At 47.0% G+C, this 22,513-nt stretch overlaps 7 protein-coding genes across 7 annotated transcripts; 5 read left to right on the plus strand and 2 right to left on the minus strand.

Annotated features, from left to right (window-relative positions):
• Window positions 1–555: 555 nt before the first annotated feature.
• E1B28_011637 (uncharacterized protein) lies at window positions 556–941 on the plus strand (the record flags this gene model as incomplete). Its single annotated transcript, XM_043156698.1, has 2 exons — window positions 556–634; window positions 697–941. 2 exons carry the CDS (start codon window positions 556–558, stop codon window positions 939–941), a joined length of 324 nt encoding a protein of 107 aa, XP_043006486.1.
• Window positions 942–5,131: 4,190 nt separating this feature from the next.
• Window positions 5,132–7,029, plus strand: E1B28_011638 (uncharacterized protein; the record flags this gene model as incomplete). Its single annotated transcript, XM_043156699.1, has 6 exons — window positions 5,132–5,352; window positions 5,399–5,827; window positions 5,883–5,914; window positions 5,986–6,251; window positions 6,309–6,634; window positions 6,699–7,029. The coding sequence occupies 6 exons, from the start codon at window positions 5,132–5,134 to the stop codon at window positions 7,027–7,029; spliced, it is 1,605 nt and encodes a 534-aa protein (XP_043006487.1).
• Window positions 7,030–13,261: 6,232 nt separating this feature from the next.
• Window positions 13,262–16,142, plus strand: E1B28_011639 (uncharacterized protein). Its single transcript, XM_043160790.1, has 14 exons — window positions 13,262–13,331; window positions 13,388–13,785; window positions 13,843–14,025; window positions 14,079–14,122; window positions 14,178–14,236; window positions 14,286–14,356; window positions 14,403–14,779; window positions 14,826–14,955; window positions 15,004–15,382; window positions 15,454–15,507; window positions 15,568–15,609; window positions 15,669–15,731; window positions 15,790–15,837; window positions 15,903–16,142. Exons 2-14 carry the CDS (start codon window positions 13,639–13,641, stop codon window positions 15,992–15,994), a joined length of 1,689 nt encoding a protein of 562 aa, XP_043006488.1. The 5' UTR covers window positions 13,262–13,331; window positions 13,388–13,638; the 3' UTR covers window positions 15,995–16,142.
• Window positions 16,143–16,309: 167 nt separating this feature from the next.
• E1B28_011640 (uncharacterized protein) lies at window positions 16,310–17,586 on the plus strand. The gene is made up of 4 exons (XM_043156700.1): window positions 16,310–16,561; window positions 16,612–17,132; window positions 17,196–17,461; window positions 17,519–17,586. The coding sequence occupies exons 1-2, from the start codon at window positions 16,341–16,343 to the stop codon at window positions 17,069–17,071; spliced, it is 681 nt and encodes a 226-aa protein (XP_043006489.1). The 5' UTR covers window positions 16,310–16,340; the 3' UTR covers window positions 17,072–17,132; window positions 17,196–17,461; window positions 17,519–17,586.
• Window positions 17,587–17,599: 13 nt separating this feature from the next.
• E1B28_011641 (uncharacterized protein) lies at window positions 17,600–18,235 on the plus strand (the record flags this gene model as incomplete). Its single annotated transcript, XM_043156701.1, has 2 exons — window positions 17,600–17,844; window positions 17,905–18,235. The coding sequence occupies 2 exons, from the start codon at window positions 17,600–17,602 to the stop codon at window positions 18,233–18,235; spliced, it is 576 nt and encodes a 191-aa protein (XP_043006490.1).
• Window positions 18,236–18,535: 300 nt separating this feature from the next.
• E1B28_011642 (uncharacterized protein) lies at window positions 18,536–18,900 on the minus strand (the record flags this gene model as incomplete). The annotated part of the gene is made up of 2 exons (XM_043156702.1): window positions 18,536–18,779; window positions 18,845–18,900. 2 exons carry the CDS (start codon window positions 18,898–18,900, stop codon window positions 18,536–18,538), a joined length of 300 nt encoding a protein of 99 aa, XP_043006491.1.
• Window positions 18,901–21,059: 2,159 nt separating this feature from the next.
• On the minus strand, window positions 21,060–22,397 carry E1B28_011643 (uncharacterized protein). Its single transcript, XM_043156703.1, has 6 exons — window positions 21,989–22,397; window positions 21,858–21,930; window positions 21,743–21,794; window positions 21,650–21,681; window positions 21,320–21,504; window positions 21,060–21,266 (listed from the first exon to the last, which is right to left on the minus strand). Exons 1-6 carry the CDS (start codon window positions 22,069–22,071, stop codon window positions 21,161–21,163), a joined length of 531 nt encoding a protein of 176 aa, XP_043006492.1. The 5' UTR covers window positions 22,072–22,397; the 3' UTR covers window positions 21,060–21,160.
• Between the last annotated feature and the right edge of the window lie 116 nt (window positions 22,398–22,513).

Genomic DNA, 22,513 nt, shown 5'->3' on the forward strand with positions numbered 1-22,513 from the left:
GAGAATTGTAACACATACTAGCTGTGTATTGTTGACCGAAGCGTTGCGGAACCGGGAGAAGCGTGACCGCGAAAATGGTCGACATCATACTCTCCGAATCGTTGGCACGCAATAGTAGTCATTCAAACCCTCCAGTCCCACCGCTTTCCCTGCAACAGCCTCTCACCGCCATCGGCAACTATTGAACGCAATTCTCAGGTTGAGTATGATCTGCGAGCGGTGGACAGTGGACACCGGAGATTAGTGACACAAAAACGCCGAACCTCGACATAGAATCGGCTTGTCAACTTTAGGCTTCGGCAGCACAGAAGCTGCTGCGAGAACCCGTGAAAGTGTTCGCCTCAATGAAAGGTTCAGAAAGGAAACACCAGGACAAACATAGCATCGACGGTTATACCGTAATCTCGAAAAGTGAACAGGTCCTTGCGTGCATACGGCTATCCCTTCACCCTGTCCGGTGCGGCTGTTAGTTGGTAATAAATGGTTCTATATCTATTGGATCGAGAGTATGAGCTGAAGGTAGACATCCTTGAGGCTGTTGCTCGTTTCCAGCCAATGCTGACAAAGCCATGTTGCTCGTTGTCTGCGACGTTCATCAACGGTTGCAGCGAATTGTATACCGCTGGTTTGCCCAGTCAGTAACACGTAGTTTCCATGCGTTTTTTAAATCTTTCTTTCTCAATCTTGCGTCTCTAGATTTGATTCACTTTCAGTCTTCCGGCCCAACTATCGGTAGTTTTGTTGGTACAAAGAGCGTTGCACTGACATTACCATTCTTGTGCCCTCCGTTGATTATCAGTGACCTTGGATTTTTGTTCGCCGCCATATTTCCTCAAGCCGTGTCATCGGGGGATGAAGGCGATTCATTTCCTTTACGTCGATCACTGCCATTCGAGGTCTTGTTGCAAGATTGGCGGAGATGTTGCATGGGACGAGATTAATCATTACTGCATGATGGACAGGAATAGACCTTCATAGAGAAGTCGGACTGGCATTAGATCTTCAAACCCAACTTGGTGCGTGCCTCTTGTGGTTCTAACTGGTTCTAATCGTTGAAATTCATCTTTCAGTTCACCGAAACTGAGCCGGGAGGACATCTACGAGGATAACAATGTTATACATAGTACCTGACGACTGTTCTCAGCTCTGGGAACGATGGAGCTGAGTTGGACTTTTGAGGCCGCGATATCACCTCTGTCAGTGTCATGGCAATCATGTCCATGCTGCACCCTTCCTCAAATATTCGCATCCAACCACCACCGCTCATTCCTTCTTTCATTTACCCGCCAGACTCCCCACCTCCCGTCAAAAAATGGAGGTATTGACTGGTGCATCTCATGTCAATATTGGCAGAGGCAACTTTTCAAACGTTGGAAGGGATCAATTCAACAATTATACGATCGTTCAGGCAAGAGACAAGAGGACAAAGGTTGACAGAGGCCTACCAGAACTCTCCGAGGTGTGCTGTGTAACTCTTTATGTCCAGCCAAACTCTTACGAGACGTTCCCAGTTCACCGAAATCAAGCGGGGCGACATCTACAAGGACAAAGACATCTGTTATTCTTGGCAGTTGTGCTCAAATGGGAACGATGACACGGAGGTAGCCGTGTATATCGCACAGATTATGATTGGCGGCCGGTCTGGGGAGAACAAGTACACTGTGAAGGCGTATCGCGGGCGAAATGCGACCAAGGTAAGAGCAGGAAGCCATTCTGTAGACTGTGTGCTCACAACTGGATGTAGGAATGGAGGAGAGATTTTTCGCGATGCTCTAAGGACTGGCTCAGGTACGTTATGAAGTGTTTCGATTATGTTACATGAGGAATTGAAATGATCTGGTAGGGATGTTCCACTTTTTGGTTACAACAAGTCGTCGGTTCCGTCGTTGATATTCTGTGGAGGTATATTCATTCACTGAATTTTGAGGCTCTTGTCGATAATCTACTCACAGAGCTTGTACCTGTTGCACATATCGAAGGGGGACTAGGATGGGTGGGGTTATACTATCTTGAGCTACTGAGAGTGAGTGGACAGTGTAGCCTTGGTAATTACTGTCACCGATCAATGCCATAGTCAAACTTGGGATGTTCAAGGAACGAGCTGTGGATGGATCCTATGCAGGGAAAATTCCGTCGCGGACCGAGTGGGCCAAAATGTCTCGATTGGAGGGAAGAAGACATCGATGTCTTTGTTCCTTCCGACGTGGAATTCCTGAAAGATGATGTTGTCATCCGATACTTCGCTAGCAAGGAAAGTAATTGGTGGTTTGTTTATACGCTTGGTTATTGTCGTCATTCTGACATTCTTGGCGGCGATATCCCGGCAACCAGTCACATCCACGTCGTTTCCGGTTTGACAAACTCGATGATCGCTTTCTTCGAGAATGTACGGTGGGATAGTTGGAAAGGCTGTCTTGACAACAAGGAAGTGATGCGAGATGGAACAAGAAGGTAATCCTCTAACGAATCGGCCTTCATTGACTGATTTATTTTAGATTCCGTCTCAGAGACGATCGGCGCAAGATCGAAGTAAAATCTATTAGCGAACGAACTGCTTGGCTCGCACAAGCGTCGAGTGTTTTCCACGCTCATAACATCTCGATGGATGAGGCCTTTTCAACTACAGTAAGTGCTGATTGGACACTGCCGATTCGAGGCTGACGTCGCCGGAGCTCGTCTTCCCTTGGCTCAAGCTCAGTGGCACGCTTCAGAAATCCAAACGAAAACGTCAACGGCGCCAATTACTACGCACACCCATTTATTTGATTGTCCTTCCTTCTCCTTATCCCCTCTATCATTGGTCATTCGATCCAACTGGCCAAACACCACCACTCTTGCCAGAAATGTGCAAATACCTTGGCCTTCCCTTCAAGCTCTTCCTCAAAGTGACTCACTGCCAAGAATCTTGGCCAACCAAGGTCTACAAACTCATTCATAATCACCAAATCACGAGGAAGTTTGACCCCAACACCACGGATTACACACGATCTCTTCGATACCCCATTTTCACAATCATTCCAGCCGAAAGCCGCTTCGAAGAAATTGCCGAAGGTAGATTAGATTTGTACCTTCAGATCCAACCACCTCATGGACTATTTTTTGAACAGACCACCACAGTGTACCAGAATCAGAAGCTAAACTGTCGCAAAATGTCAATAATTCTCAAGAACACTCGGAATGTGAGTAACACTCGCTTCGACTTGTGCTCTGGCCGTGACTGGTACTTACTGTCACCCAATACAGCTGTTCCCGACTCAAATGTATTTTACGAAAGCCGGGTGGAAAGTAAAAAGTGATTTCTTGTTTCCGTCGCACACATACTTACCTGCATTCTCAGATCGCCTAGACCAAAGTCCCGAAGAAACAGACGATTCGTTCTCGCTCGAATTGCTATTCGAGGTAAGTGAAGGTAAGTATACACTTTTCATACTCACAGATATTCATTTACGAGTATTTCGTGTGCATCAGTGTCCACGAAGACCATTGAGAGAACAAAGTCCAGGTCTACTCGACAAGGTGAGCTCTTCCCCTTTGGTTGACGTTTTCTTCTGCGTCTGTCTGATTGTCTATCGAGTAGCCATGAAACGTTCATTAAGGGGTACCTTACTAAACCCGTTCATTCGAGTGTTTAAATTTCTCATTTGTAGCAATCCGGATGTCACCTAGTTTGATTGAGCGACTGAAATGAAAAAGATTTCAACTATAAGTTGTTCGGATGTGATAAATTGTAGTACACATGTTTTCTTTTCAATGCGAACCGGTAACTAGAGAGCTTCAATAAAAGAATACGAAATTTCAAGCCCAAGTAACAAACGTCTGCAGTAAACATACCTGATACTTGTACAACCTCAGTTGAACTACGAAAGAAGTGACGGGGAGACACATCCAAGTATTACTTACGCCAACATCCAGCGATTTTCATAGGTCAGCCTGCGGTTGGACGGGTGTGGTCTGAAACCAATGGAACTTCAACTTGACAAACGTACTCAGCAGCAGCAACCTTCAAAGAAGGGGGGTAAGAAAGTACGAGGCAAGTAATGGCATTGTCTACGGTTGGAGTAGGTTTGAAGTATTAGTTCATGGTTGGCCATAGACAGATGGGCTATGCACACATTTGGGACCGAATGAGAGAGTATATTGAGGGGATGAGGTTAGGGGATCGTTTGCTGTAGCGTCTACGTTGAGTAAAGGATAGAGCGGGACGAAAACTGACTCCGACCTCCCTTTCTAATTAGGACGACATATATCCTGACCGCGACTGTAATGCCGGGGATAAAGAATGAAACAGATCTTGTGACGCTTTTCACGGCATGTAAAGTCCAAAACCCAACCACTGGTACAGAAAGTTTGAGCAGACGGTGTGGGTGACGCCAATCTGTCTATTTATACGGTAGCAATATCACCAGTTGGTTGACGTTGGTGTAGGTGAACATCGTTTTGAGAGGATGGTGGACATCGGCGGTTTGGTAGCTGAGATTAGGCTGGGGTTCAAACGTTCACGCTTTGATGCTGGTGTTGACTTGCCGCGGGTGCAGTGGCCAAGACTCTAATAATATCTAAGAAAATATGAGAGGTTTGTTGATAAATAGAACGGAGAGCATCGGTAACGCACTTCGTCGAGTTTGAGTTTGGGTTGGCGTGCGAAACTCAAGCGCGACTCTCTCTCCGCTTGACGAGTCACTACACCGTGGCTGTCTTCAACATGTCGTCCATTTCGCGTACAACTGGATCGACGATCGCCAGCGCTACGCTTTGATCAGGCAAGCCACGGAACGAAACTCGTTACTGTCGCGATTCATCTTAGGCCGAAGAAGGAGAAGTAAGGGCAAGGGTAAGGGCAAGGGAACCTTTCTTCCATCAGTGATTAGTGAGTTTTCCCTGTGTTCTGGATCACCTTAGTGGACCTCATCTTTCGCAGAAGTACTTTGGACGCGAAAGCTGACACGAGTCGGTATCAATCATTTTCGGCAGATCAATACTTTCGTTCATGACCGAGAATACGTTTGATTCCTAATTTATATCTCGGAGTTCCACCACGGATCTTCCTTTCCTTCTCACGGATACAAGTGAGATATTTAAAAGAACCAAGGAGAATCTGGCGGTTATTCAATACTGTTAGATTCGTTCCAATATGCTTACAACGCCTCTACGTGTGCTCGCAAACACTGCGTCCGAAAAGCCAGATGCTCTCGCCTTCAAAGTACCCATCATCGACTTCGAAACAGATCAAATAGCCGACTGGAAGTCAATCACATATTCCGAGTTTGCGTCGGATGTGCTACGACTCGCTGCAGAGTGGTTGAGAGTTTTCCAGAGAGATGGGATACCCCATCGATCGGTAGTAGCAATTTGGTCAGTTGCACCAGTATCTGAATTTACGTTGATTGATGATCATCAGCCTGGGAGGATACAGATATCTCGATGCGGTACATGTTTATAGTATCCAAAGAGCTGGATACGTCCCCCATACCTTCAGCCGACTACCTGACATCGAAGTAGTTAAAGATCTCCTGAAAGAGTCGGATACTAAGGCACTCGTTCGTGCTTCCCAATTCAAAGACGTTTTGGCGAGCGTCCAGGACATCCCGGTATATGACGCAGTGACTTCTCTGGACTTTGGAGGCGTTGGATCATCACCGAAACTGCCACCGTCAGAGAGGCCGACGAATCCCAACGACCTGAGTATCATCACCCACACAAGCGGGTCGACGTCAGGCAGACCGAAGCTAGTTAGAGTTAATCATCGTTGGATCAACGGCATGATCCAGAAGGCGCACGTTCCCCTGTCGCCGGGATCCTCAAAAACCCCAGCCACTGTCAATTGGATGTCAGTTTCACTTTACACCCCCAAGTTTTGATTGGTTCAAACGCTTTTTCTCTAGGGGTAATATCTGCCACTCGGCTCAGTATGCGAGTGAGTATATATTCACTTACCCCACCTTAGCCAAACTGCTAGAACCCTGATCTCTAATTCCACAACTCTAGAATTAGTCCACCAGATCTTTCATGGGGGGTGTACAGTTCAACCGCGAAGACCAGGCAACCTTGATGAGATTATTGATCAACTCAAAAGAACCTCCTTAACCCGGCTCTACCTGTTTTCCCCCCTCATCGTCAGACTGTTACAGAGAGCAAGATCGGACCCAGACCTTTTGGCTCTACTTTCGGGCCTGGAATACATCGTTGCCGGGGGCGCTATCTTTCCCAAGTCAGAAGAGGCCTATGTGGTTCAGAACAATATCAACGTAGTGGTGTGTTTTCTTTCTCGTTTCCCACACACTGAAGATTAGTTACCCTTTGGATGCCAGGGGCTGTTTGCATCGACCGAGACCAGCGTTAATCTCATGACCAGGGGCACCCGCAACGATCCCACAGGAGTCTTCCGGCTCATTGACATCCCAGGCGTGTCGTACCAATTCGATCCAATCTCACCGGAGGCAAGAGGTCAATCGCAGCTGCTCGAGTTAGTTGTTCGATCGGACTCGATGGATTGTCCGGGACCTGAATTTCGTCGTGCAGATGATGGTCATTTCCATACTGGTGATTTATGGGAAAAGGTCGAGACAGGTTATCTCTACCGCGGAAGAGATGATGACTGGATCAAGACCGAGTCTGCTCTGCGATGTGATACGAAGTAAGTACAGAGGGCGACCTTGGATTTGCCTTTCTAATGCTGAGCAAATGTTGGAAACTTGCAGAGCCATTGAACACCATGTGAGGCTCACATGTGGCGATTTGATATCCGAATGTGTTGTGGTAGGATATGGACGGCCGTCTCCTGCGCTCTTTATCGAACCGAGTCCTCGGGTGCTAGATGTTGCGGAAGCTGATCTAAAGCGTGTTGTTCTCAAACGAATTGAACCGTTCAATTCTCAGCAGATGGCCCACGAACGAATAGTGTCGGTCAACCTGATCATGGTTGTGCCATGCGACACCCTACCCAGGACGGAAACCAAGGGTAATATTCGTAGGAAGGCCGTTGAGGATATGTTCCAGAGAGAATTGGACTTGGCTTATGGTGGATTATAGGAATCGGGCCTTGACGTCGTAAATCGCGTGAATGTATTTATTCAATGCCTCTTGTATGCATACATCCCAGTAATAAAAGATAGGCTGCTCTGCATTCTGCATTCAAGTGACAGAGAGGGTAATGGATTTCGACTTACACCCACGACGTAGTTTCAACTTTCAAGTTTCCCATAGAATTATCCGTATTTCCTCGTGGGAATCCTCATCTCCGTTGGAATTTTCACAGTACCACTGCTCTTCCAGTACGGCCGAAGCGCTGCTACCCTTACGGCATATAAACCACGGACTACTGCGTCGCCGCCGGGGTCGTCAATTTAACAAAAGGAACTGTAGTGCATCAACAACTCATCTTCATCCTACACCGAGTCGCCTGGCACACTCAACATCCCGAGGTGGACGAAAAAATGAACAGCTTCGAGCCTACCACGCTCTCGAAAATTGTCTTTCGATGGAGCAGGTTTGCAGGTTATAGGCTATCCACGGCGAGTCAGGATATCGCAAATGGCAATGGGGTTGAGTTGGGCTTGAAATAACTTAAAAAGACCCAGAACGTTGTCACCTTTGGGATGGAGAACGTCAAGTTGCATTTTCAAGACAATAACGTCGTGTTTGTCGAGATACGCGGAATTTCAGGACAAAGGTCAATGAAGAAGCTGGCGTTGCGCTTGAGGAATTGACCATAAGCGATGTGCGGGACTGTGTAGGAGTGGTCTGCAGCACACGTGGGATGGTACGCAAGTGCTCCTTTCCAGTATTCGAGATTCGAGTGACCCCAACGACTCGCTGGAAAATTTGCCGTCACTTGCCCGGGAGAGTAGGGTACCGAACGGTCCTGGCTGGGAAACCAGGAGGGGTAAAACTCGAAAAGTGGGCTTGAAACGAGGAAACTTGCCTCGAGGACTGTGTTGGGAGCTTCTGGACACATGCAGTGAATCACATCTTGATGACCGAGCCAGTCCTGTACTCCATTGTAGCAGAAGAGATGTACGGTACCATAGATGTGATATGCATCGCAGTCGGTCGTGTTGTACCATTTCGCATAAAATGTAGTAGAGCTCAGGCACGAGAACGGAGTTTGGCAGAGTGCGAGACTACTAGCGATACTCTTCCTGGTCGAATTGTCAGACTGTTAACGTTGGAGAAATGTGTGGATCGCAAGTACTTGCATGATGGTGTGTCGGTGCAGAACACAAAGGTGGGAAAGTGATATATAAAGCAGCGTGGTCCCACATCTTTAAGTCTCTTCTGATTCACCGTCCTACGTTTCTTGTTGGTTGTTATACCCTCAAGCAGTATCTTTGAGGCAATGAAGAGTTTCTTTCCGTTATGTCGATTGCCGTTCCACTGGAGGTCTTGCAAGTTTGGCAGAAGAAATGTTGCATGGGAGTCGGGACGAGATTAGGAATATAGTTTAAGAGAAAAATCGGGCAAGTCGGAATACTAGAACTCCAATTCCGAGGTGCGTGTCGTTTGTGGTTCTATCGTTGGATTCGATTCTGAAATACATTGTTCAGTTCACCCGAAATTGAGCCAGGCAGATATCTTTGAGGATAACGATACCATACCTGACGATTGTGCTCAGCTGCGGGAACGATGGAGTACTGATGGAGCTGAGTTGGACTTTTGAGCGCTTGAGCCCGCGATGTCTCCATCAGTGTCATGGCAGTGTTGACATTTTGAGGGGATTATACAGCTTTTACTGCTGCCCTGTCTTCCTCACTCTTATACAACCATCACCGCCCATCTCTTTTTCCAACCAGACTCCCCACCTTGCCTTTACCGGTCGAAAATGGAGGTATTGACTGGTGCATCTAAAGTCAATATTGGCAGAGGAAACTTTTCAAACATTGGAAGGGATCAATTCAACGATTGCACGATCATTCATACACGAGAGAAGAGGACGAAGGTTGACAGAGACCTACCAGGACTCTCCGAGGTGTGTTTTTGTGTAAATCAATCCAAAGTCCGGCCAAACTCTAACAACGCCTTACCAGTTCACCGAAATCAAGCGGGGCGATATTTTTAAGGACAAAGACATCTGCTATTCTTGGCACTCGAATGGGAAAGACGTCACGGAGGCGGCCGTGTATATTGCACAGATTATGATTGGCGGCCGGTTTGGAGAGAGCAAGTACACTGTGAAGACATACCATGGGCGAAATGCGACCAAGGTAAGAGCAGAAAGCCGTTCTGTAACCGGTATGCTCACAGCTGGATTCTACAGGAATGGAGGCGAGATTTTTCGCGATGTTCTAAGGACTGGCTCAGGTAGGCTACGAATTCTTTCGATTATGTTACGAGGACTTGAGATGTTCGGTAGGGATGTTCCACTTTTTGGCTACAACAAGTCGTCAGTTCCGTCGTTGATACTCTGTGGAGGTATATTCATTCACTGAATTCTGAGGCTCTCGTTGATAATGTACTCGCAGAGCTTGTACCTCTCGCACATATGGAAGGTGGACTAGGAGCTGTGGGGTTATGCTATCTTAAGTTCTTGAGGGTGAGTGGACAGTGTAGCCTTGTTAGTTACTGTCAACCAATCAATGCCATAGTCGAGCTTGGGATGTTCAAGAAACGAGATATGGATGGATCCTATGCAGGGAAGATTCTGTCGCGGACCCATTGGGCCGAAATATTGCAATTGGCGGGAAGAAGACATTGATGTCATAGTTCCTTCCAATGTGGAATTTTTGAACGAAGACGTCGTCCTCCGATACTTTGCTAGCAAGGAACACGATCGGGCGCTTCTCTATACGCTTACTTTTAGCAATTCTGAAATACTTGACGGCGATATCCCGGCAACCAGTCACATCCACGTCGTTTCCGGTTTGACAAAATCGACGATCGCTTTCATCGAGAATGTACGGTAGCAGAGTTCAGAAGGTTGCCTTGACAAAGGGCAAGAGATGTCAGATAGAGCAACAAGGTAATCCTCTATATCAAATTCACCTTCATTGACTGATCCCTTTTTAGGTTCCGTCTCAGAGATAATCGGCGCAAGATCAAAGTAGATTCTTTTAGCGAACGAACTGCTTGGCTCTCACAAGCCTTGAGTGTTTTCCACGCTCATAACATCTCGATGGATGAGGCCTTTTCAACTACAGTAAGTGCCGATTGGACACTGCTGATTTGAGGCTGACGTCACCGGAGCTTGTCTTCCCTTGGCTTAAGCTCAGCGGCACACTTCAGAAATCCAAATCCAAACGCCAACGACGCCAACTCTCCCCACCGATTTATTTGATTGTCCTTCCTTCTCCTTATCCCCTCTATCATTGGTCGTTTGACCCAACTGGCCAAATACCACTCTCGACAGAAATGTGCAAATACCTTGGCCTTCCCTTCAAGCTCTTCCTCAAAGCGACTCACTGCCAAGATTCCTGGCCAACCAAGGCCTACAAACACATTCATGATTACCAAATCGCGAGGAAGTTTGACCCAAAAACCTCGGATTTCACACGATCTCTTGGATACCCTATATTCACAATCATTCCAGCTGAAAACTGCTTCAAAGAGATTGTCGAAGGTAGATGAAATTATTATCTTCAGATCCGACCATATTTGTTCATGCACCAAAATGTCATGAATTTTCCACAGACTCAGAGGCTAAACTGTCGCCAAATGTCAAAAATTGTCAACAACACTCGGAACGTGAGTAACACTCGCTTCAACTTGTACTCTGATCACTACTGGCACTTATTGTCACCAATATAGCTGTTCCCGACTCAAATGTATCTCACGAAAGCCGGGTGGAAGGTAAAAATTGATTTCTTTCCGTCACACTCTCTCCTTACATGCATTTCGCCACTTAGACCAAAGTCCCGAAGAAACAGACGATTATTTCTCGCTCGAATTGCTGTTCGAGGAAAAGGAAGGTAAAGATCCGCTTTTCATACTTCTAGATATCCATTTACTAGTATTTCCTGTGCATCAGAGTCCATGAAGTACGCTGAGAGACCAAATTCTGCATCCACTCCACAAGGTGAGCATCCCCTTTGACTGGTGTTTCCTTCTGCGTCGAAATTCCTATCTAACCGTTTCTATTGAGTAGATACCACGCGTTCACTACTCGGCACACTATTTACCCCATTTAAATGGGAAGCTGTCGAGGGTTCAGGTATCTCAGCTGCAGCAATCTAAATGGTAAGATGGGGTTGGAGATGGGGTTGAATCTGGTGGAAAGGCAAACTAGAGTATAAAATAGAGCACCGATGCATCTCATAAAACTGCAGGAACCAGTCGTGAACAACGGGTTGCGGATCCCTGTATATCGTGTGCAGTCGGTAAGCTTTGAAACGATCTTTGATAACTGGCTTGTCAAATTTGGTGTTTGCTCTGCCACAGAGCATTGACTTCGAATGGGAGTGAATATAAAGTCCTCGATCGCGAGTGGCATGTTGTCTAGCCACGTACAAAAGGTTTGGAATGCGTTCAATCGACACACTCTACAGAAGTAAGATGTTGAAGGTCACGGATATCCACTGATTTTTTTTGTCGAGCGGCTAAGATTTCAAAAAGCTTAGTCGGTTATGATAAACGGTACACATGTGAACACCACGTATACCTGTACAATAATACCCAAGAAACGACCAGTCAAGGTGACGCCAATCATTCGGTTCGAACGCTGAAACCATTGAAGGGACAATCCTCGAAGAAGAGGACATATTCAAAACTCGTTGAGCATCAGCTGAGTGGTTTCGCCACCTTCTCTTATCATTGTTCCTCTCCCTACAAGACGTGAGATGGATTCGTTGTAAAAAGATTTCATCTAGGGTGAACCGGAGCGAGAGGGCAAACAAAGGGAGGATGGTATGATCATTCTAATTTGTGGTAGTTTATGTACAGCCGCCTTCATTGATCGAGGTCCAAGCCCAGTGTGTACACTATGAGTATGGAAAACGTTAATCAGGCGCTGGTGGTCGGAAGTGGAATCCGGGCCTTCAGATGGAAACAAGACTGAAAAGAGTGGGGCGACGTACAAGTTTGTGATCCAACAAAACATCATCCCACCGAACTCGTCATGCTCGATCGTACACAGCACTTCTTCGCGACATAGAGAGCAAATGTCATTGTGGCCCCCATTGTAGCCGGCTAGTGAGGACAAAGGTGAAGGCGAAACGTGTACGAGGTAAAGATAGAATATCTGTGCAATGCAGGGTGGTGAATCCCGTTGTTCATGCCTTGGAAAGAAATCGAGTTTTCGGGAGGCATAAGAAGTGACCTGTGCAAGGCTTCCCAGAGCTCAGAGTCAGTGATAGCTGAATAACAGCCCAGATCCTTCGGAAGCAGACACCGTTCCATCGCATATGTCCTACAACGATGTTTTGAAGCAGTAGGCTCAATCCCTGCGCTGGTTCGGTTCTCCGGAGCGATCTGGTTCAGGGTGAGTCTCAGCCTTGTCCATCGCAATGACGAGAGAATCCTGGACTTGTCGATGTGCTCAAAGCCCAAAGAGACACAACGAATGATTATGGTCCGAATCCGAGTCTACCTCTATCCAGCCCTCGTTTCGCAACACTAACAACCGACTTGTGAGACTTGAAACACCGTTGACATCCAAGACTCTCTTCGCTATTCACCATTCCTAATGCTTGTGGGTTTATACACGGCCGTATCATGGGGATTTGCAGTCGTGGTAACACGACCATCCCAAATATCCTTTAATGACCTGAGCCAACCTCCCCTCATCCACATCCAACATACTGCCCTCAACCCGTGCTGTATCAGCAGACACATGGGCAATGATACGCAATTCCTCCTTTCCTATATTCGAGTGACTGTCCCCCTAACGGCTCGCTTGTAATTTGCTAGTCCGGAAGAGTAAGACACCAAGTCGTTCTAGTTGGGAAACCAGGAGGTTAAGTACGAAAATCGGGATTGGAATGAGGAAACGAGGACTGTGTTGGGAACTTCGTGAGTCGCATCTGTATATAGAGGTCAGTCGTGTGTTCCATTGTAACAAAAGAGACGTACGGTATCATAGATGTATCAGTTCTCGCATACAATGTGATAGAGCACTGAGTTCCGGGGAATGCGAAACGCCCAGAGACTCAGATACTGACTCCTGCTCGAATTTGTCGAGAAATGTGTGGATCGTAACGGTGCAGAATGCAAAGGGTGGGAAAGTGATTTATAGCAGTGTGGACTTCCCCTAGCCTGGTTAACGTTCTTGTCGGTCTCAAGCAGCGTCTTCGAGGCAGTGAAGACAGTTCATTTCCGTCACGTGGATTACCGCTCCAGGATTGGCAGAGGTCCAGGAAATGCTGAAAAGTCGGCAAGTCGGACTACCAAATTTTCATTCCGAGGTGTGTGTTTCCCGTGGTTCTAATCGTTAAATTCGTTTCTGAAATTTATCGTTCAGTTGACCATAACTGAACCAGGCGGACATCTATGAGGATAACAATGCTATACATACCTGACGACTGTGCTCAGCTGTGGGAACGATGGAACTGAGTTGGACCTTTGAGCCCACGATATCTCCTGCATCAGCATCATGGCAGGGTTGACATTTTGAGGGCAATATACAGCTTTACTGCCGCCCTGTCTTCCTCACTCTTATACAACCACCATCGCCCATCTCTTTTTCCTTTAGCCACCACACACCGGTCGAAAATGGAGGTATTGACTGGTGCATCCAAAGTCAATATTGGCAGAGGAAACTTTTCAAATATTGGAAGGGATCAATTCAACGATTGCACGATTATTCAGACACGAGAGAAGAGGACGAAGGTTGGCAGGGACCTACCAGGACTCTCCGAGGTGTGATCTTGTATAATCTATCCAACGTCCGGCAAAACTCTAACAATGCGTTACCAGTACACCGAAATCAAGCGTGGCGACATCTACAAGGACAACGACGTCTGTTATTCTTGGCAGTTGTGCTCTAATGGGAATGACGATACGGAGGCGGCCGTGTATGTTGCACGGATTATGATTGGCGGCCAGTTTGGGCAGAACAGGTACACTGTGAAAACGTATCGTGGGCGAAATGCGAAAAAGGTAAGAGCAGGAAGCCATTCTGTAACCTGTATGCTCACAACTGGATTCTGTAGGAATGGAGGCGAGATTTTTCGCGATGTTCTGAGGACTGGCTCAGGTAGGCTATGAATTCTTTCAATCACGTTATACGAGGAATTGCAATGATCTAGCAGAAACATCCCACTTTTTGGTTACAACAAGTCGTCGGTTCCGTCGTTGATATTCTGTGGAGGTATATTCATTCACAGAATTCTGAAAGCTCGTTGACAATATACTTTCAGAGCTCGTACCCGTTGCATATATGGAACCTCGAATGGGATGGGTGGGGTTACTTTATCTTGAGTTACTGAGGGTGAGTGGCCTTGGTAGTTATTGTCAACCAATCAATGCCACTATAGGCCAGCTTGGGATGTTCAAGGAATGAGCTGTGGATGGATCCCACGCAGGGAAGACTCTGTCGTGGACCGAGTGGGCCAAAATGTTACAATTGGCCGGAACAAGACTTCGATGGCATAGTTCCTTCCAATGTGGAATTCCTGAAAGAGGAGGTTGTCATCCGATACTTCGCTAGTAAGGAACACGATCGGGCACTTCTTTATACGCTTAGTTATAGTTGCCATTCTGAAATACTTGACGGCGATATCCCGGCAACCAGTCACACCCACGTCATTTCTGGTTTGACAGACTCAACAATCGCTTTCTTCGAGAGTGTACGGTGGGAGAGTTGGACAGATTGCCTTGGAAAAGGGCAAGAGATGCCAGATGGAGCATCGAGGTAATCCTCTATCGAATTCACCTTCATTGACTGATACTCTTTTTAGGTTCCGTCTCAAAGATGATTGGCGCAAGATAAAAGTAGAGTCTTTCGGCGAACGATCCGCTTGGCTCTCACAAGCGTTGAGTGTTTTCCACGTTCACAACATCTCATTGGATGAGGCCTTTCCACCTACAGTAAGTATTTATTGGACACTGCTGATTTGAGGCCTAACGTCGTCGGAGCTCGTCTTCCCTTGGCTTAAGCTCACAGGCACACTTCAGAAATCAGAACACAAGCGAAAAAGACGTCAATTACTACATACACCGATTTATTTGATTGTCCTTCCTTCTCCTTATCCCCTCTATCATTGGTCATTGGATCCAACTGGCCAAACGCCACCACTCTCGTCAGAAATGTGCAAATACCTTGGCCTTCCCCGCAAGCTCTTCCTCAATGTGACTCACTGCCAAGATTCCTGGCCAACCAGGGTCTACAAATACATTCATGATTACCAAATCGCGAGGAAGTTTGACCCAAAAACCTCAGATTTTGCACGATTTCTTGGATATTCTATATTCACAGTCATTCTCGTCGAAAACCGCTTCGAAGAAATTGCCGAAGGTAGTTTAAATTATTATCTTCAGAACTGACCATATTTGCTCATTCGCCAAAACATCATGAATCACCCACAGACTCGGAAGTTAAACTGTCGCCAAAGGTCGACAATTCTGAAGGACACTCGGAACGTGAGGTTCCCTCACTTCAAATTGTGCTCTGACCACCGGTATTTATCGTGGTCAATACAGTGAGTCCAGGGTCATTCGTGTCTGACGAAAACTGGGTGAAAGGTGCAGAAATCGTTTCTTTCTTCCGTCGCGCTCGTACTTACCTGCAATCTGTCACTTAGACCGAAGTCCCGAAGAGCCAGATGATTCTTTCTTGCTCGAATTGCTATTCAAGAAAACCGAAGGTAAATATCCGCTTTTCCTACTCGCAGATGTCCATTACAAGGATTTCCTGTGCATCAGGCTCCACGAAGGACGCTGAGACAACAAATTCGGCGTCTCCTCAAAAAGGTGAGCCATTCCTCTCGGTTCACATCTTTCTGTGTCAAATTTCCTGTCTGATTGTCTCTATTCAGCAGACTCGATGCGTTCACTACTGGGCACATTATTTGCCCCATTCACATGGGAAGCCATCGAGGGTTCGGGTATCTCAGCTGCAGCGATCTAGGTGGTAAGATGGGCTTGGATCCGGTGGAAAGTTGAACTAGAGTGTAAATTTGACAAGGACAGAGCAGCAATGTAGTTCAGAAACCTGCAGGAACCCGGTCGTGAACCACGGGTTCAATATTTCAATGATAGGGTCATGTCAGTATCAACTATTTTCAGCTGATCAATGATTTCGTTCACACCCAGAATACATCTGATTCCTAATTCATATCCTGGAGACGGACTCTCGCTAGATAAACTTGACGGCCAATTTTTCTTCCCTTCTCACAGATACAAGTGAGATATTTAAAAGAACCAAGGAGGATTTCATGCTCATTCGACACTGTTTTGTCGCATTTCCTTTCGATATGCTCACAACGCCTCTGTATCTTCTCGCAAACACTGCCTCCGAAAAGCCAAATGCTCTCGCCTTCAAAATTCCCATCATCGACTTCGAAACAGATCAAATAGCCGACTGGAAGTCAATCACATATTCCAAGTTTGCGTCGGATGTGCTACGACTCGCTGCAGAATGGTTGAGAATTTTCCAGACGGATGGGATACCTCAGGGATCGGTAGTAGCAATTTGGTCAGTTGCACCAGTATCTGAATTCATTCATGTTGGTTGATGATCATCAGCCTGGGAGGATACGAATATCTCGATGCGGTACATGTTTATAGCATCCAAAGAGCTGGATACGTTCCCCATACCTTCAGCCGACTACCTGGCATCGAAGTAATTAAAGACCTCCTGAAAGAGTCGGATACTAAGGCACTCGTTCGTGCTTCCCAATTCAAAGACGTTTTGGCGAGCATCCAGGACATCCCGATATACGACGCAGTGACTTCTCTGGACCTTGGAGACGTTGGATCATCACCGAAACTGCCTCCGTTACAGAGGCCGACGAATCCCAACGACCTGAGTATCATCACCCACACAAGCGGGTCGACGTCAGGCAGACCGAAGCTAGTTCGAATTAATCATCGTTGGATAAATGCCACGATTCAGAAGGCGCACAATCCCCTGACGCCGGGATCTTCAACTGGCCCAGTTATTGTTAATTGGATGTCAGTCTCACTTTACACCCCCAAGTTTTGATTGGTTCATAAAAAAACCTTTTTCTTTAGGGGTAATATCTGCCACGCAGCTCAGTATGCGAGTGAGTATATATTCACCTACCCCACCTCAGCCAACTTGCTACTATCTGATTCCGTAACTCCAGTATCAGTCTCTCATATCCTTCATGGAAGTTGTACGGTTCAACCGCGAAAACCAGGCGACCTTGATGAGATTATTGACCAACTCAAAAGAGCCTCCTTGACCCGACTCTACTTGTTTTCCCCTTTCATCGTCCGATTGTTACAGAGAGCAAGGTCGGACCCAGATCTTTTGACTCTCCTTTCGGGTCTTGAATACATCGTTGCCGGGGGCGCTATCTTTCCCAAGTCTGAAGAGGCCTATGTGGTTCAGAACAATATCAACGTGGTGGTGTGTTTTCGCTCTCTTTTCCCACATACTGAAGATTAGTTACCCTTTGGATGCCAGGGAGTGTTCGCATCGACCGAGGCCGGGATTAATCTCATGACCAGGGGCACCCGAAACGATCCCACAGGAGTCTTCCGGCTCATGGACATCCCAGGCGTGTCGTATCAATTCGACCCAATCTCGCCAGAAGTAAGAGGTCAACCGCAGCTGCTCGAGCTAGTCGTTCGATCGGACTCGATGGATTGTCCGGGACCTGAATTTCGTCGTGCAGATGACGGTCATTTCCATACTGGTGATTTATGGGAAAAGGTCGAGACAGGTTATCTCTACCGCGGAAGAGATGATGACTGGATCAAGACCGAATCTGCCCTGAGATGCGATACGAAGTAAGTTACAGAGGGCGACCTGAATTCGCTTAATGCTGAGGAAAGGTTGGAATCTTGCAGAGCCATTGAACACCATGTAAGGCTCACATGTGGCGATTTGATATCCGAATGTGTTGTGGTAGGATATGGACGGCCGTCTCCTGCGCTCTTTATCGAACCGAGTCCTCGGGTGCTAGATATTTCAGAAGCTGATCTAAAGCGCCTTGTTCTCAAACGGATTGAGCCGTTCAATTCTCAGCAAATGGCCCACGAACGAATAGTGTCGGTCAACCTGATCATGGTTGCGCCTCCTAACGCCCTGCCCAGGACAGAAACCAAGGGTAATATTCGTAGGAAGGCCGTTGAGGATATGTTCCAGAGAGACTTGGACTTGGCTTATGGTGGATTATAATCGGGCGTTGACGACGTAAATCGCGTGGATGTATTAGTATACAATGCCTCTTGTACTGTTAAAAATGCATGCATCCAGGGCAATACAAGACAGGCTGCTCTGCATTCAAGTGTCAGAGGATAAGCAAAATGAATTTCGACTTGCACCCACGAGTACCACTGTGGTTCCTGTACTGTCGAAGCGCTGCTTCCCCTACGGCATATAAACCAGGGACTGCGTTAGTGCGTCGCGACTGGCGCCGTCGATTTGCAACATTTTGCCCGTGTACTTTGTCGGTATCCCACACCATAGATATCCACGTTAGAAACTAAGAGGAGGTGGAACATAAATGACAAGGACGGCTGGAATTGGTTCTCTGGTGACTTCGATTCCTGCGAAGACAGACGCAGTCTCGGAGATGCCAGGAAGTCTTAAGTGACTCGGGTGCAGTATATATGATCCGTTTCTGGGCTTCCCCACGAATCCGTGAACAGTCTCGACATCCCTAGCGATCGGATCGTTCCCTCCTCCTGCGTGAGCAAGAAACTTCTCTCTCCTCAACAGCCTGGATGTAAGAGCGTAGATATGAGTTTTGAAGGGCCACGAAAGTATGAAAATGAATGGGACAACCAGTCCTGTATGTTCCGTTTGCACAAATTCCATATCAACCCTCGACACTCTAACATTTCCGTCCCCTCAACATGTTGAAGGGTGTGCCGGACACGGGCAACTCTACCGCAACGGCTCGCTGGTAAGATTTGCTAACGCTTGTCAGGACAGGACACCAAACCGTTTTTAGCTGATAAACCAAGAGGGTAAGTGCGAAAAGCAGAATTAGCATGAGGAAAACTTGCATCGACCACGTTGGGAGATGTACTGAATCGCATTGGTCAACGAGTCACTCCAATCGTTTGACCTGTATAGAGGATTTGAGAACTGCATTGTAGGTATCGCAGGCGTAATATCAATCATGATGCACCGTCGAGCATGTTCCAATATGACATCCCATAGAGTGTGGTAGACTCGAGTGAGGACCGAGTTCGGGAGAAGAATGAATAATTCCAATCGTTCGAGCCTTCCTGCTCAAATATGTCAGATTGTTGTGAGAAAACGTTTGAGTGAAAAGAATGCTCAGCGTGGGAAAAAGGATGTCATTCCGATTTTTCACTCTCAACTGCCGTCTTGAACCATTCCGAAGATCTATCTGCTCTTTCATGAGGCAAGCGGCGACGTAAATCCGACCCGGTCCAGAACGATATTGAAATGGGTGTAAGCTCATAAGGTGATTACGGTGGTTCCGCGATAGGGCAACAGATGAACTTCGCAAAGTAGGTCGGGTCAGTGAGCATGAGCATCCTTTCCTTTTACTCGATATTAAAAACCTGTGTTTCCTCGCAGGTACTGCTCATTGGACTAAGCTAGAGTCTGAAATAAACATCAGTGCTAAACCACATTCCTTTCCTTATTCGTTTTCAACAAAAGAAAAACCTCGGGATACAAGTGGAATACAGTAACACATTCGTGCGTTATCCCACAACTACTCCCCGTCGCATGGTCTACACAGCAACCCCTCTATATGTCTTACCAGACAACTTCGTCTGAATTTGAAACGCCAAATCCTCTCACTTTCGAAGTCCGTGAAACAAGCAATAAAAATAGGTTTCTCCTGAGCGATGGGGATGGGATACAGGCTCCGGGATCGGTAATAGCGATGCGGTCAGTCGCATTCCCATCCATATTAATTTGATGGCCGCCGGTCTAGGAGGTTGTCGATACTGGTTTCGGAAGAGTTCTTGCGTATTCCCGGAGAAAACTGTGTGAGGTGCAGAAGGACGCACATGCGTAGGCTGTTGCTACCAACAATAGCAACAGAGGATCTTCCGGGGTCAGTCATGGCTCGAAAAGGCACCCCAGATAATTTTGGAACGGGAAATCGGAAAGAGCCCGAATCGGAAAAGATTCACCTTGTCCTTTGGGAACAAAGGTAAATTCTTCGCAGCGAGGGGAGAGAAAGGACAGAATTCGTTGAAGGCTTGAAGCCACTTTCAGGTAAAAAGTCCGGACATGAAACTTCTTTTACGCTTTATCACACTCATCGTCATCCTATCATCAGGTTCTTTATCTTTCGGCGGACCGTAAAGTAGGTTTGGCAGTATCCTTTCCTTGTATTACGATGTAATGAAGCGATACACGGACTTCATCTCGAGCTAGTGAGAACGTTGGCATAGCACTGGCACCAGAAGAACTCGAGGTGGCGTCTTGCCCAGAAAACACAAGGCAATTTCTACATAGTCAGAAATTCACACTAGTCCATCCCGCTCAACCCCCATATTCCCTCACCTGAAGGCTGAAACGGCCTGTTTTGGGTTTCTACGCCTCGGTAAATGGGTAACCTCCAAAAGGCCCTTCAATCATCGCAAAATTTCTCAAGCACCGGTAAGCGGTTACTCTCATATTCATGTTCGTGTTCATCGTTCACCCACTTTTCCGGTGCACTCGGGCCATGAGTTCCCCTTACCTTAAACGTATATTACTTACAAAGTTTAACGGTTGCTTCGTGCTTACATTTTGGAAGAAAAAAAAAAGGGAGAAAAAAGTGTAAACGCCAAAATTAAGCGAAAGTAAGGTCCGAGTTCCGACTTTTCAACAAACACCGAAATGAACGAAAGAAGTGCTTGGGAGGCGGTGAGGGGGGGGGGGAGTGAGCGAGATTTTAAAGGACCCGGTTCGAACGCCAGAATAATTGAAGGGACCAAGCTGATCCTCGAAGAAGAGGATATATTCAGAAGTCGTCGAGCAGGATTGGCCGATCAGCTGAGTGGGGTTCGCCACCCTTCTCTATTCAGCGTTCCTCTCCCCACGAGGCGTGAGATGGGTTTGTTAAAAATAGGATTTTATTAAGAGTGAACCGGGAGACAGCAAACAGAGGGGACAAATGGACAATGATCATTCTAATTTGTGGTGGTTTGCGTACAACGGCCCTTTCGTCAGTGACCGAGCGATGTCCAAGCCGAGTGTGTACATTATGAGTATGGAAAACGTTAACCAGACGCTGGTGAAGGGGAGTCAGGGTTCAGAGGGAAACAAAACAGTGGGGCGGCGTACCAGTTTGGCATGATCCAATAAAACATCATCCCACCGAAGTCGTTATGCCCGATCGTACACAGCCCACAATAGTACTCCTTCGCGACATAGAGACATGTTTTGGCAAATGTCATCGTGGCCCCCGTGTAACCCGCAAGTGAGGACAGAGGTGAAGGCGAAACGTGTACGAGGTAAAGATAGGATATCTGTGCAATGCAGTTTGGTGAATTCCGTTGTTCATGCCATGGAAAGAAACTGAGTTTTCGGGTGGTTTGAAAGGAGGGGTAGAAAAGGTGTTTGTTTCAAGGAAAGTTCGAAGGGAGAAGGGGGAGGGGAAGGAAATCAACATACAGCGGCGACATTTTCAAGGACGTTCAGAATGGCTGTATTGAATAACCCGTAATCGGTTAGCTAGTTTCTTCATGTAAGACGAACAACCCTCACCAGCTGCATTAGCTAGTCCTTCACCATCTTCGAAGGCTTGCACACCGTATACCTTAGCAACCAGAAAGTCAATCTCAGCCGTCTCTCGACCCCGCCCTCGCAACACAACACTCACGCGGTCAACCTGCCCGTAGACATCGTATATCTTCCAAAGCCAATGTAGGTCTCCTCCAACCATTGACCTGGGCCTTTTTCGAAACTATCAGCGAAAGGAAGATCAGTATATGTGTGAAAAATGAAACTGACCGCATAAAACAGAAGGCAGCATCCCAAAGCATCAAGGGAGCCGTGAGCATGAACCAATAGGATATCCAGTTCCGATTAGCCATGGGATGATGGAAGTAGGAGGGGAAAAGAGACGGTGGTTGACTGGGGGGGTAGGGGGAGAGCGATGGGATGGGTCCGGTAGATGGAGGGAACCGTTTTTTTTTATAACGTAGCGTTTTCGAATTTAGAGTTGGCCGCTTGAAGAGAAAAAAATAAATGGCATTTTTCTCTCGCCGCCTTCTTTTTTGTGGAAGGCAATCTGGGGGACCACGTTTGATTGCCGCAACTGAGCACAATGTCAGTTTTGGGTTTCGTTTGCTTACTTTATTGCAGATGCAAGATGTAAGCGGAAGGCTACGTGCGTGCTGGGGTGGTCCGTGCGCTGTGATGCCGACTCCCATCATCTCCTTAGGTTCGTCAACAGCTGGCCCTTGGTTTCTTTCCTCTCTGTAATACCACATGGATGCCTCGTGCTTCTTTCAAACTTATGAAACCCTTCATTTA

Source organism: Marasmius oreades, chromosome 7 (assembly GCF_018924745.1).
Source record: "Marasmius oreades isolate 03SP1 chromosome 7, whole genome shotgun sequence".
NCBI lineage: Eukaryota > Fungi > Basidiomycota > Agaricomycetes > Agaricales > Marasmiaceae > Marasmius > Marasmius oreades.

What these genes read in the sequence shown, in the direction of transcription:
- E1B28_011639 (XM_043160790.1), top strand. Translation starts at nt 13,639, where the DNA reads ATGGAGGTATTGACTGGTGCATCCAAAGTCAATATTGGCAGAGGAAAC. An exon ending in ATGCCAGATGGAGCATCGAG is followed by an intron (nt 14,780 to 14,825) that starts GTAATCCTCTAT and finishes TACTCTTTTTAG; the next exon opens with GTTCCGTCTCAAAGATGATT. An exon ending in GCTATTCAAGAAAACCGAAG is followed by an intron (nt 15,732 to 15,789) that starts GTAAATATCCGC and finishes CCTGTGCATCAG; the next exon opens with GCTCCACGAAGGACGCTGAG.
- E1B28_011640 (XM_043156700.1), top strand. Translation starts at nt 16,341, where the DNA reads ATGCTCACAACGCCTCTGTATCTTCTCGCAAACACTGCCTCCGAAAAG. An exon ending in GGATCGGTAGTAGCAATTTG is followed by an intron (nt 16,562 to 16,611) that starts GTCAGTTGCACC and finishes GATGATCATCAG; the next exon opens with CCTGGGAGGATACGAATATC.
- E1B28_011643 (XM_043156703.1), bottom strand. Translation starts at nt 22,071, where the DNA reads ATGGCTAATCGGAACTGGATATCCTATTGGTTCATGCTCACGGCTCCC. An exon ending in TCTACGGGCAGGTTGACCGC is followed by an intron (nt 21,795 to 21,857) that starts GTGAGTGTTGTG and finishes CTGGTTGCTAAG; the next exon opens with GTATACGGTGTGCAAGCCTT. An exon ending in AGGACTAGCTAATGCAGCTG is followed by an intron (nt 21,682 to 21,742) that starts GTGAGGGTTGTT and finishes TATTCAATACAG; the next exon opens with CCATTCTGAACGTCCTTGAA.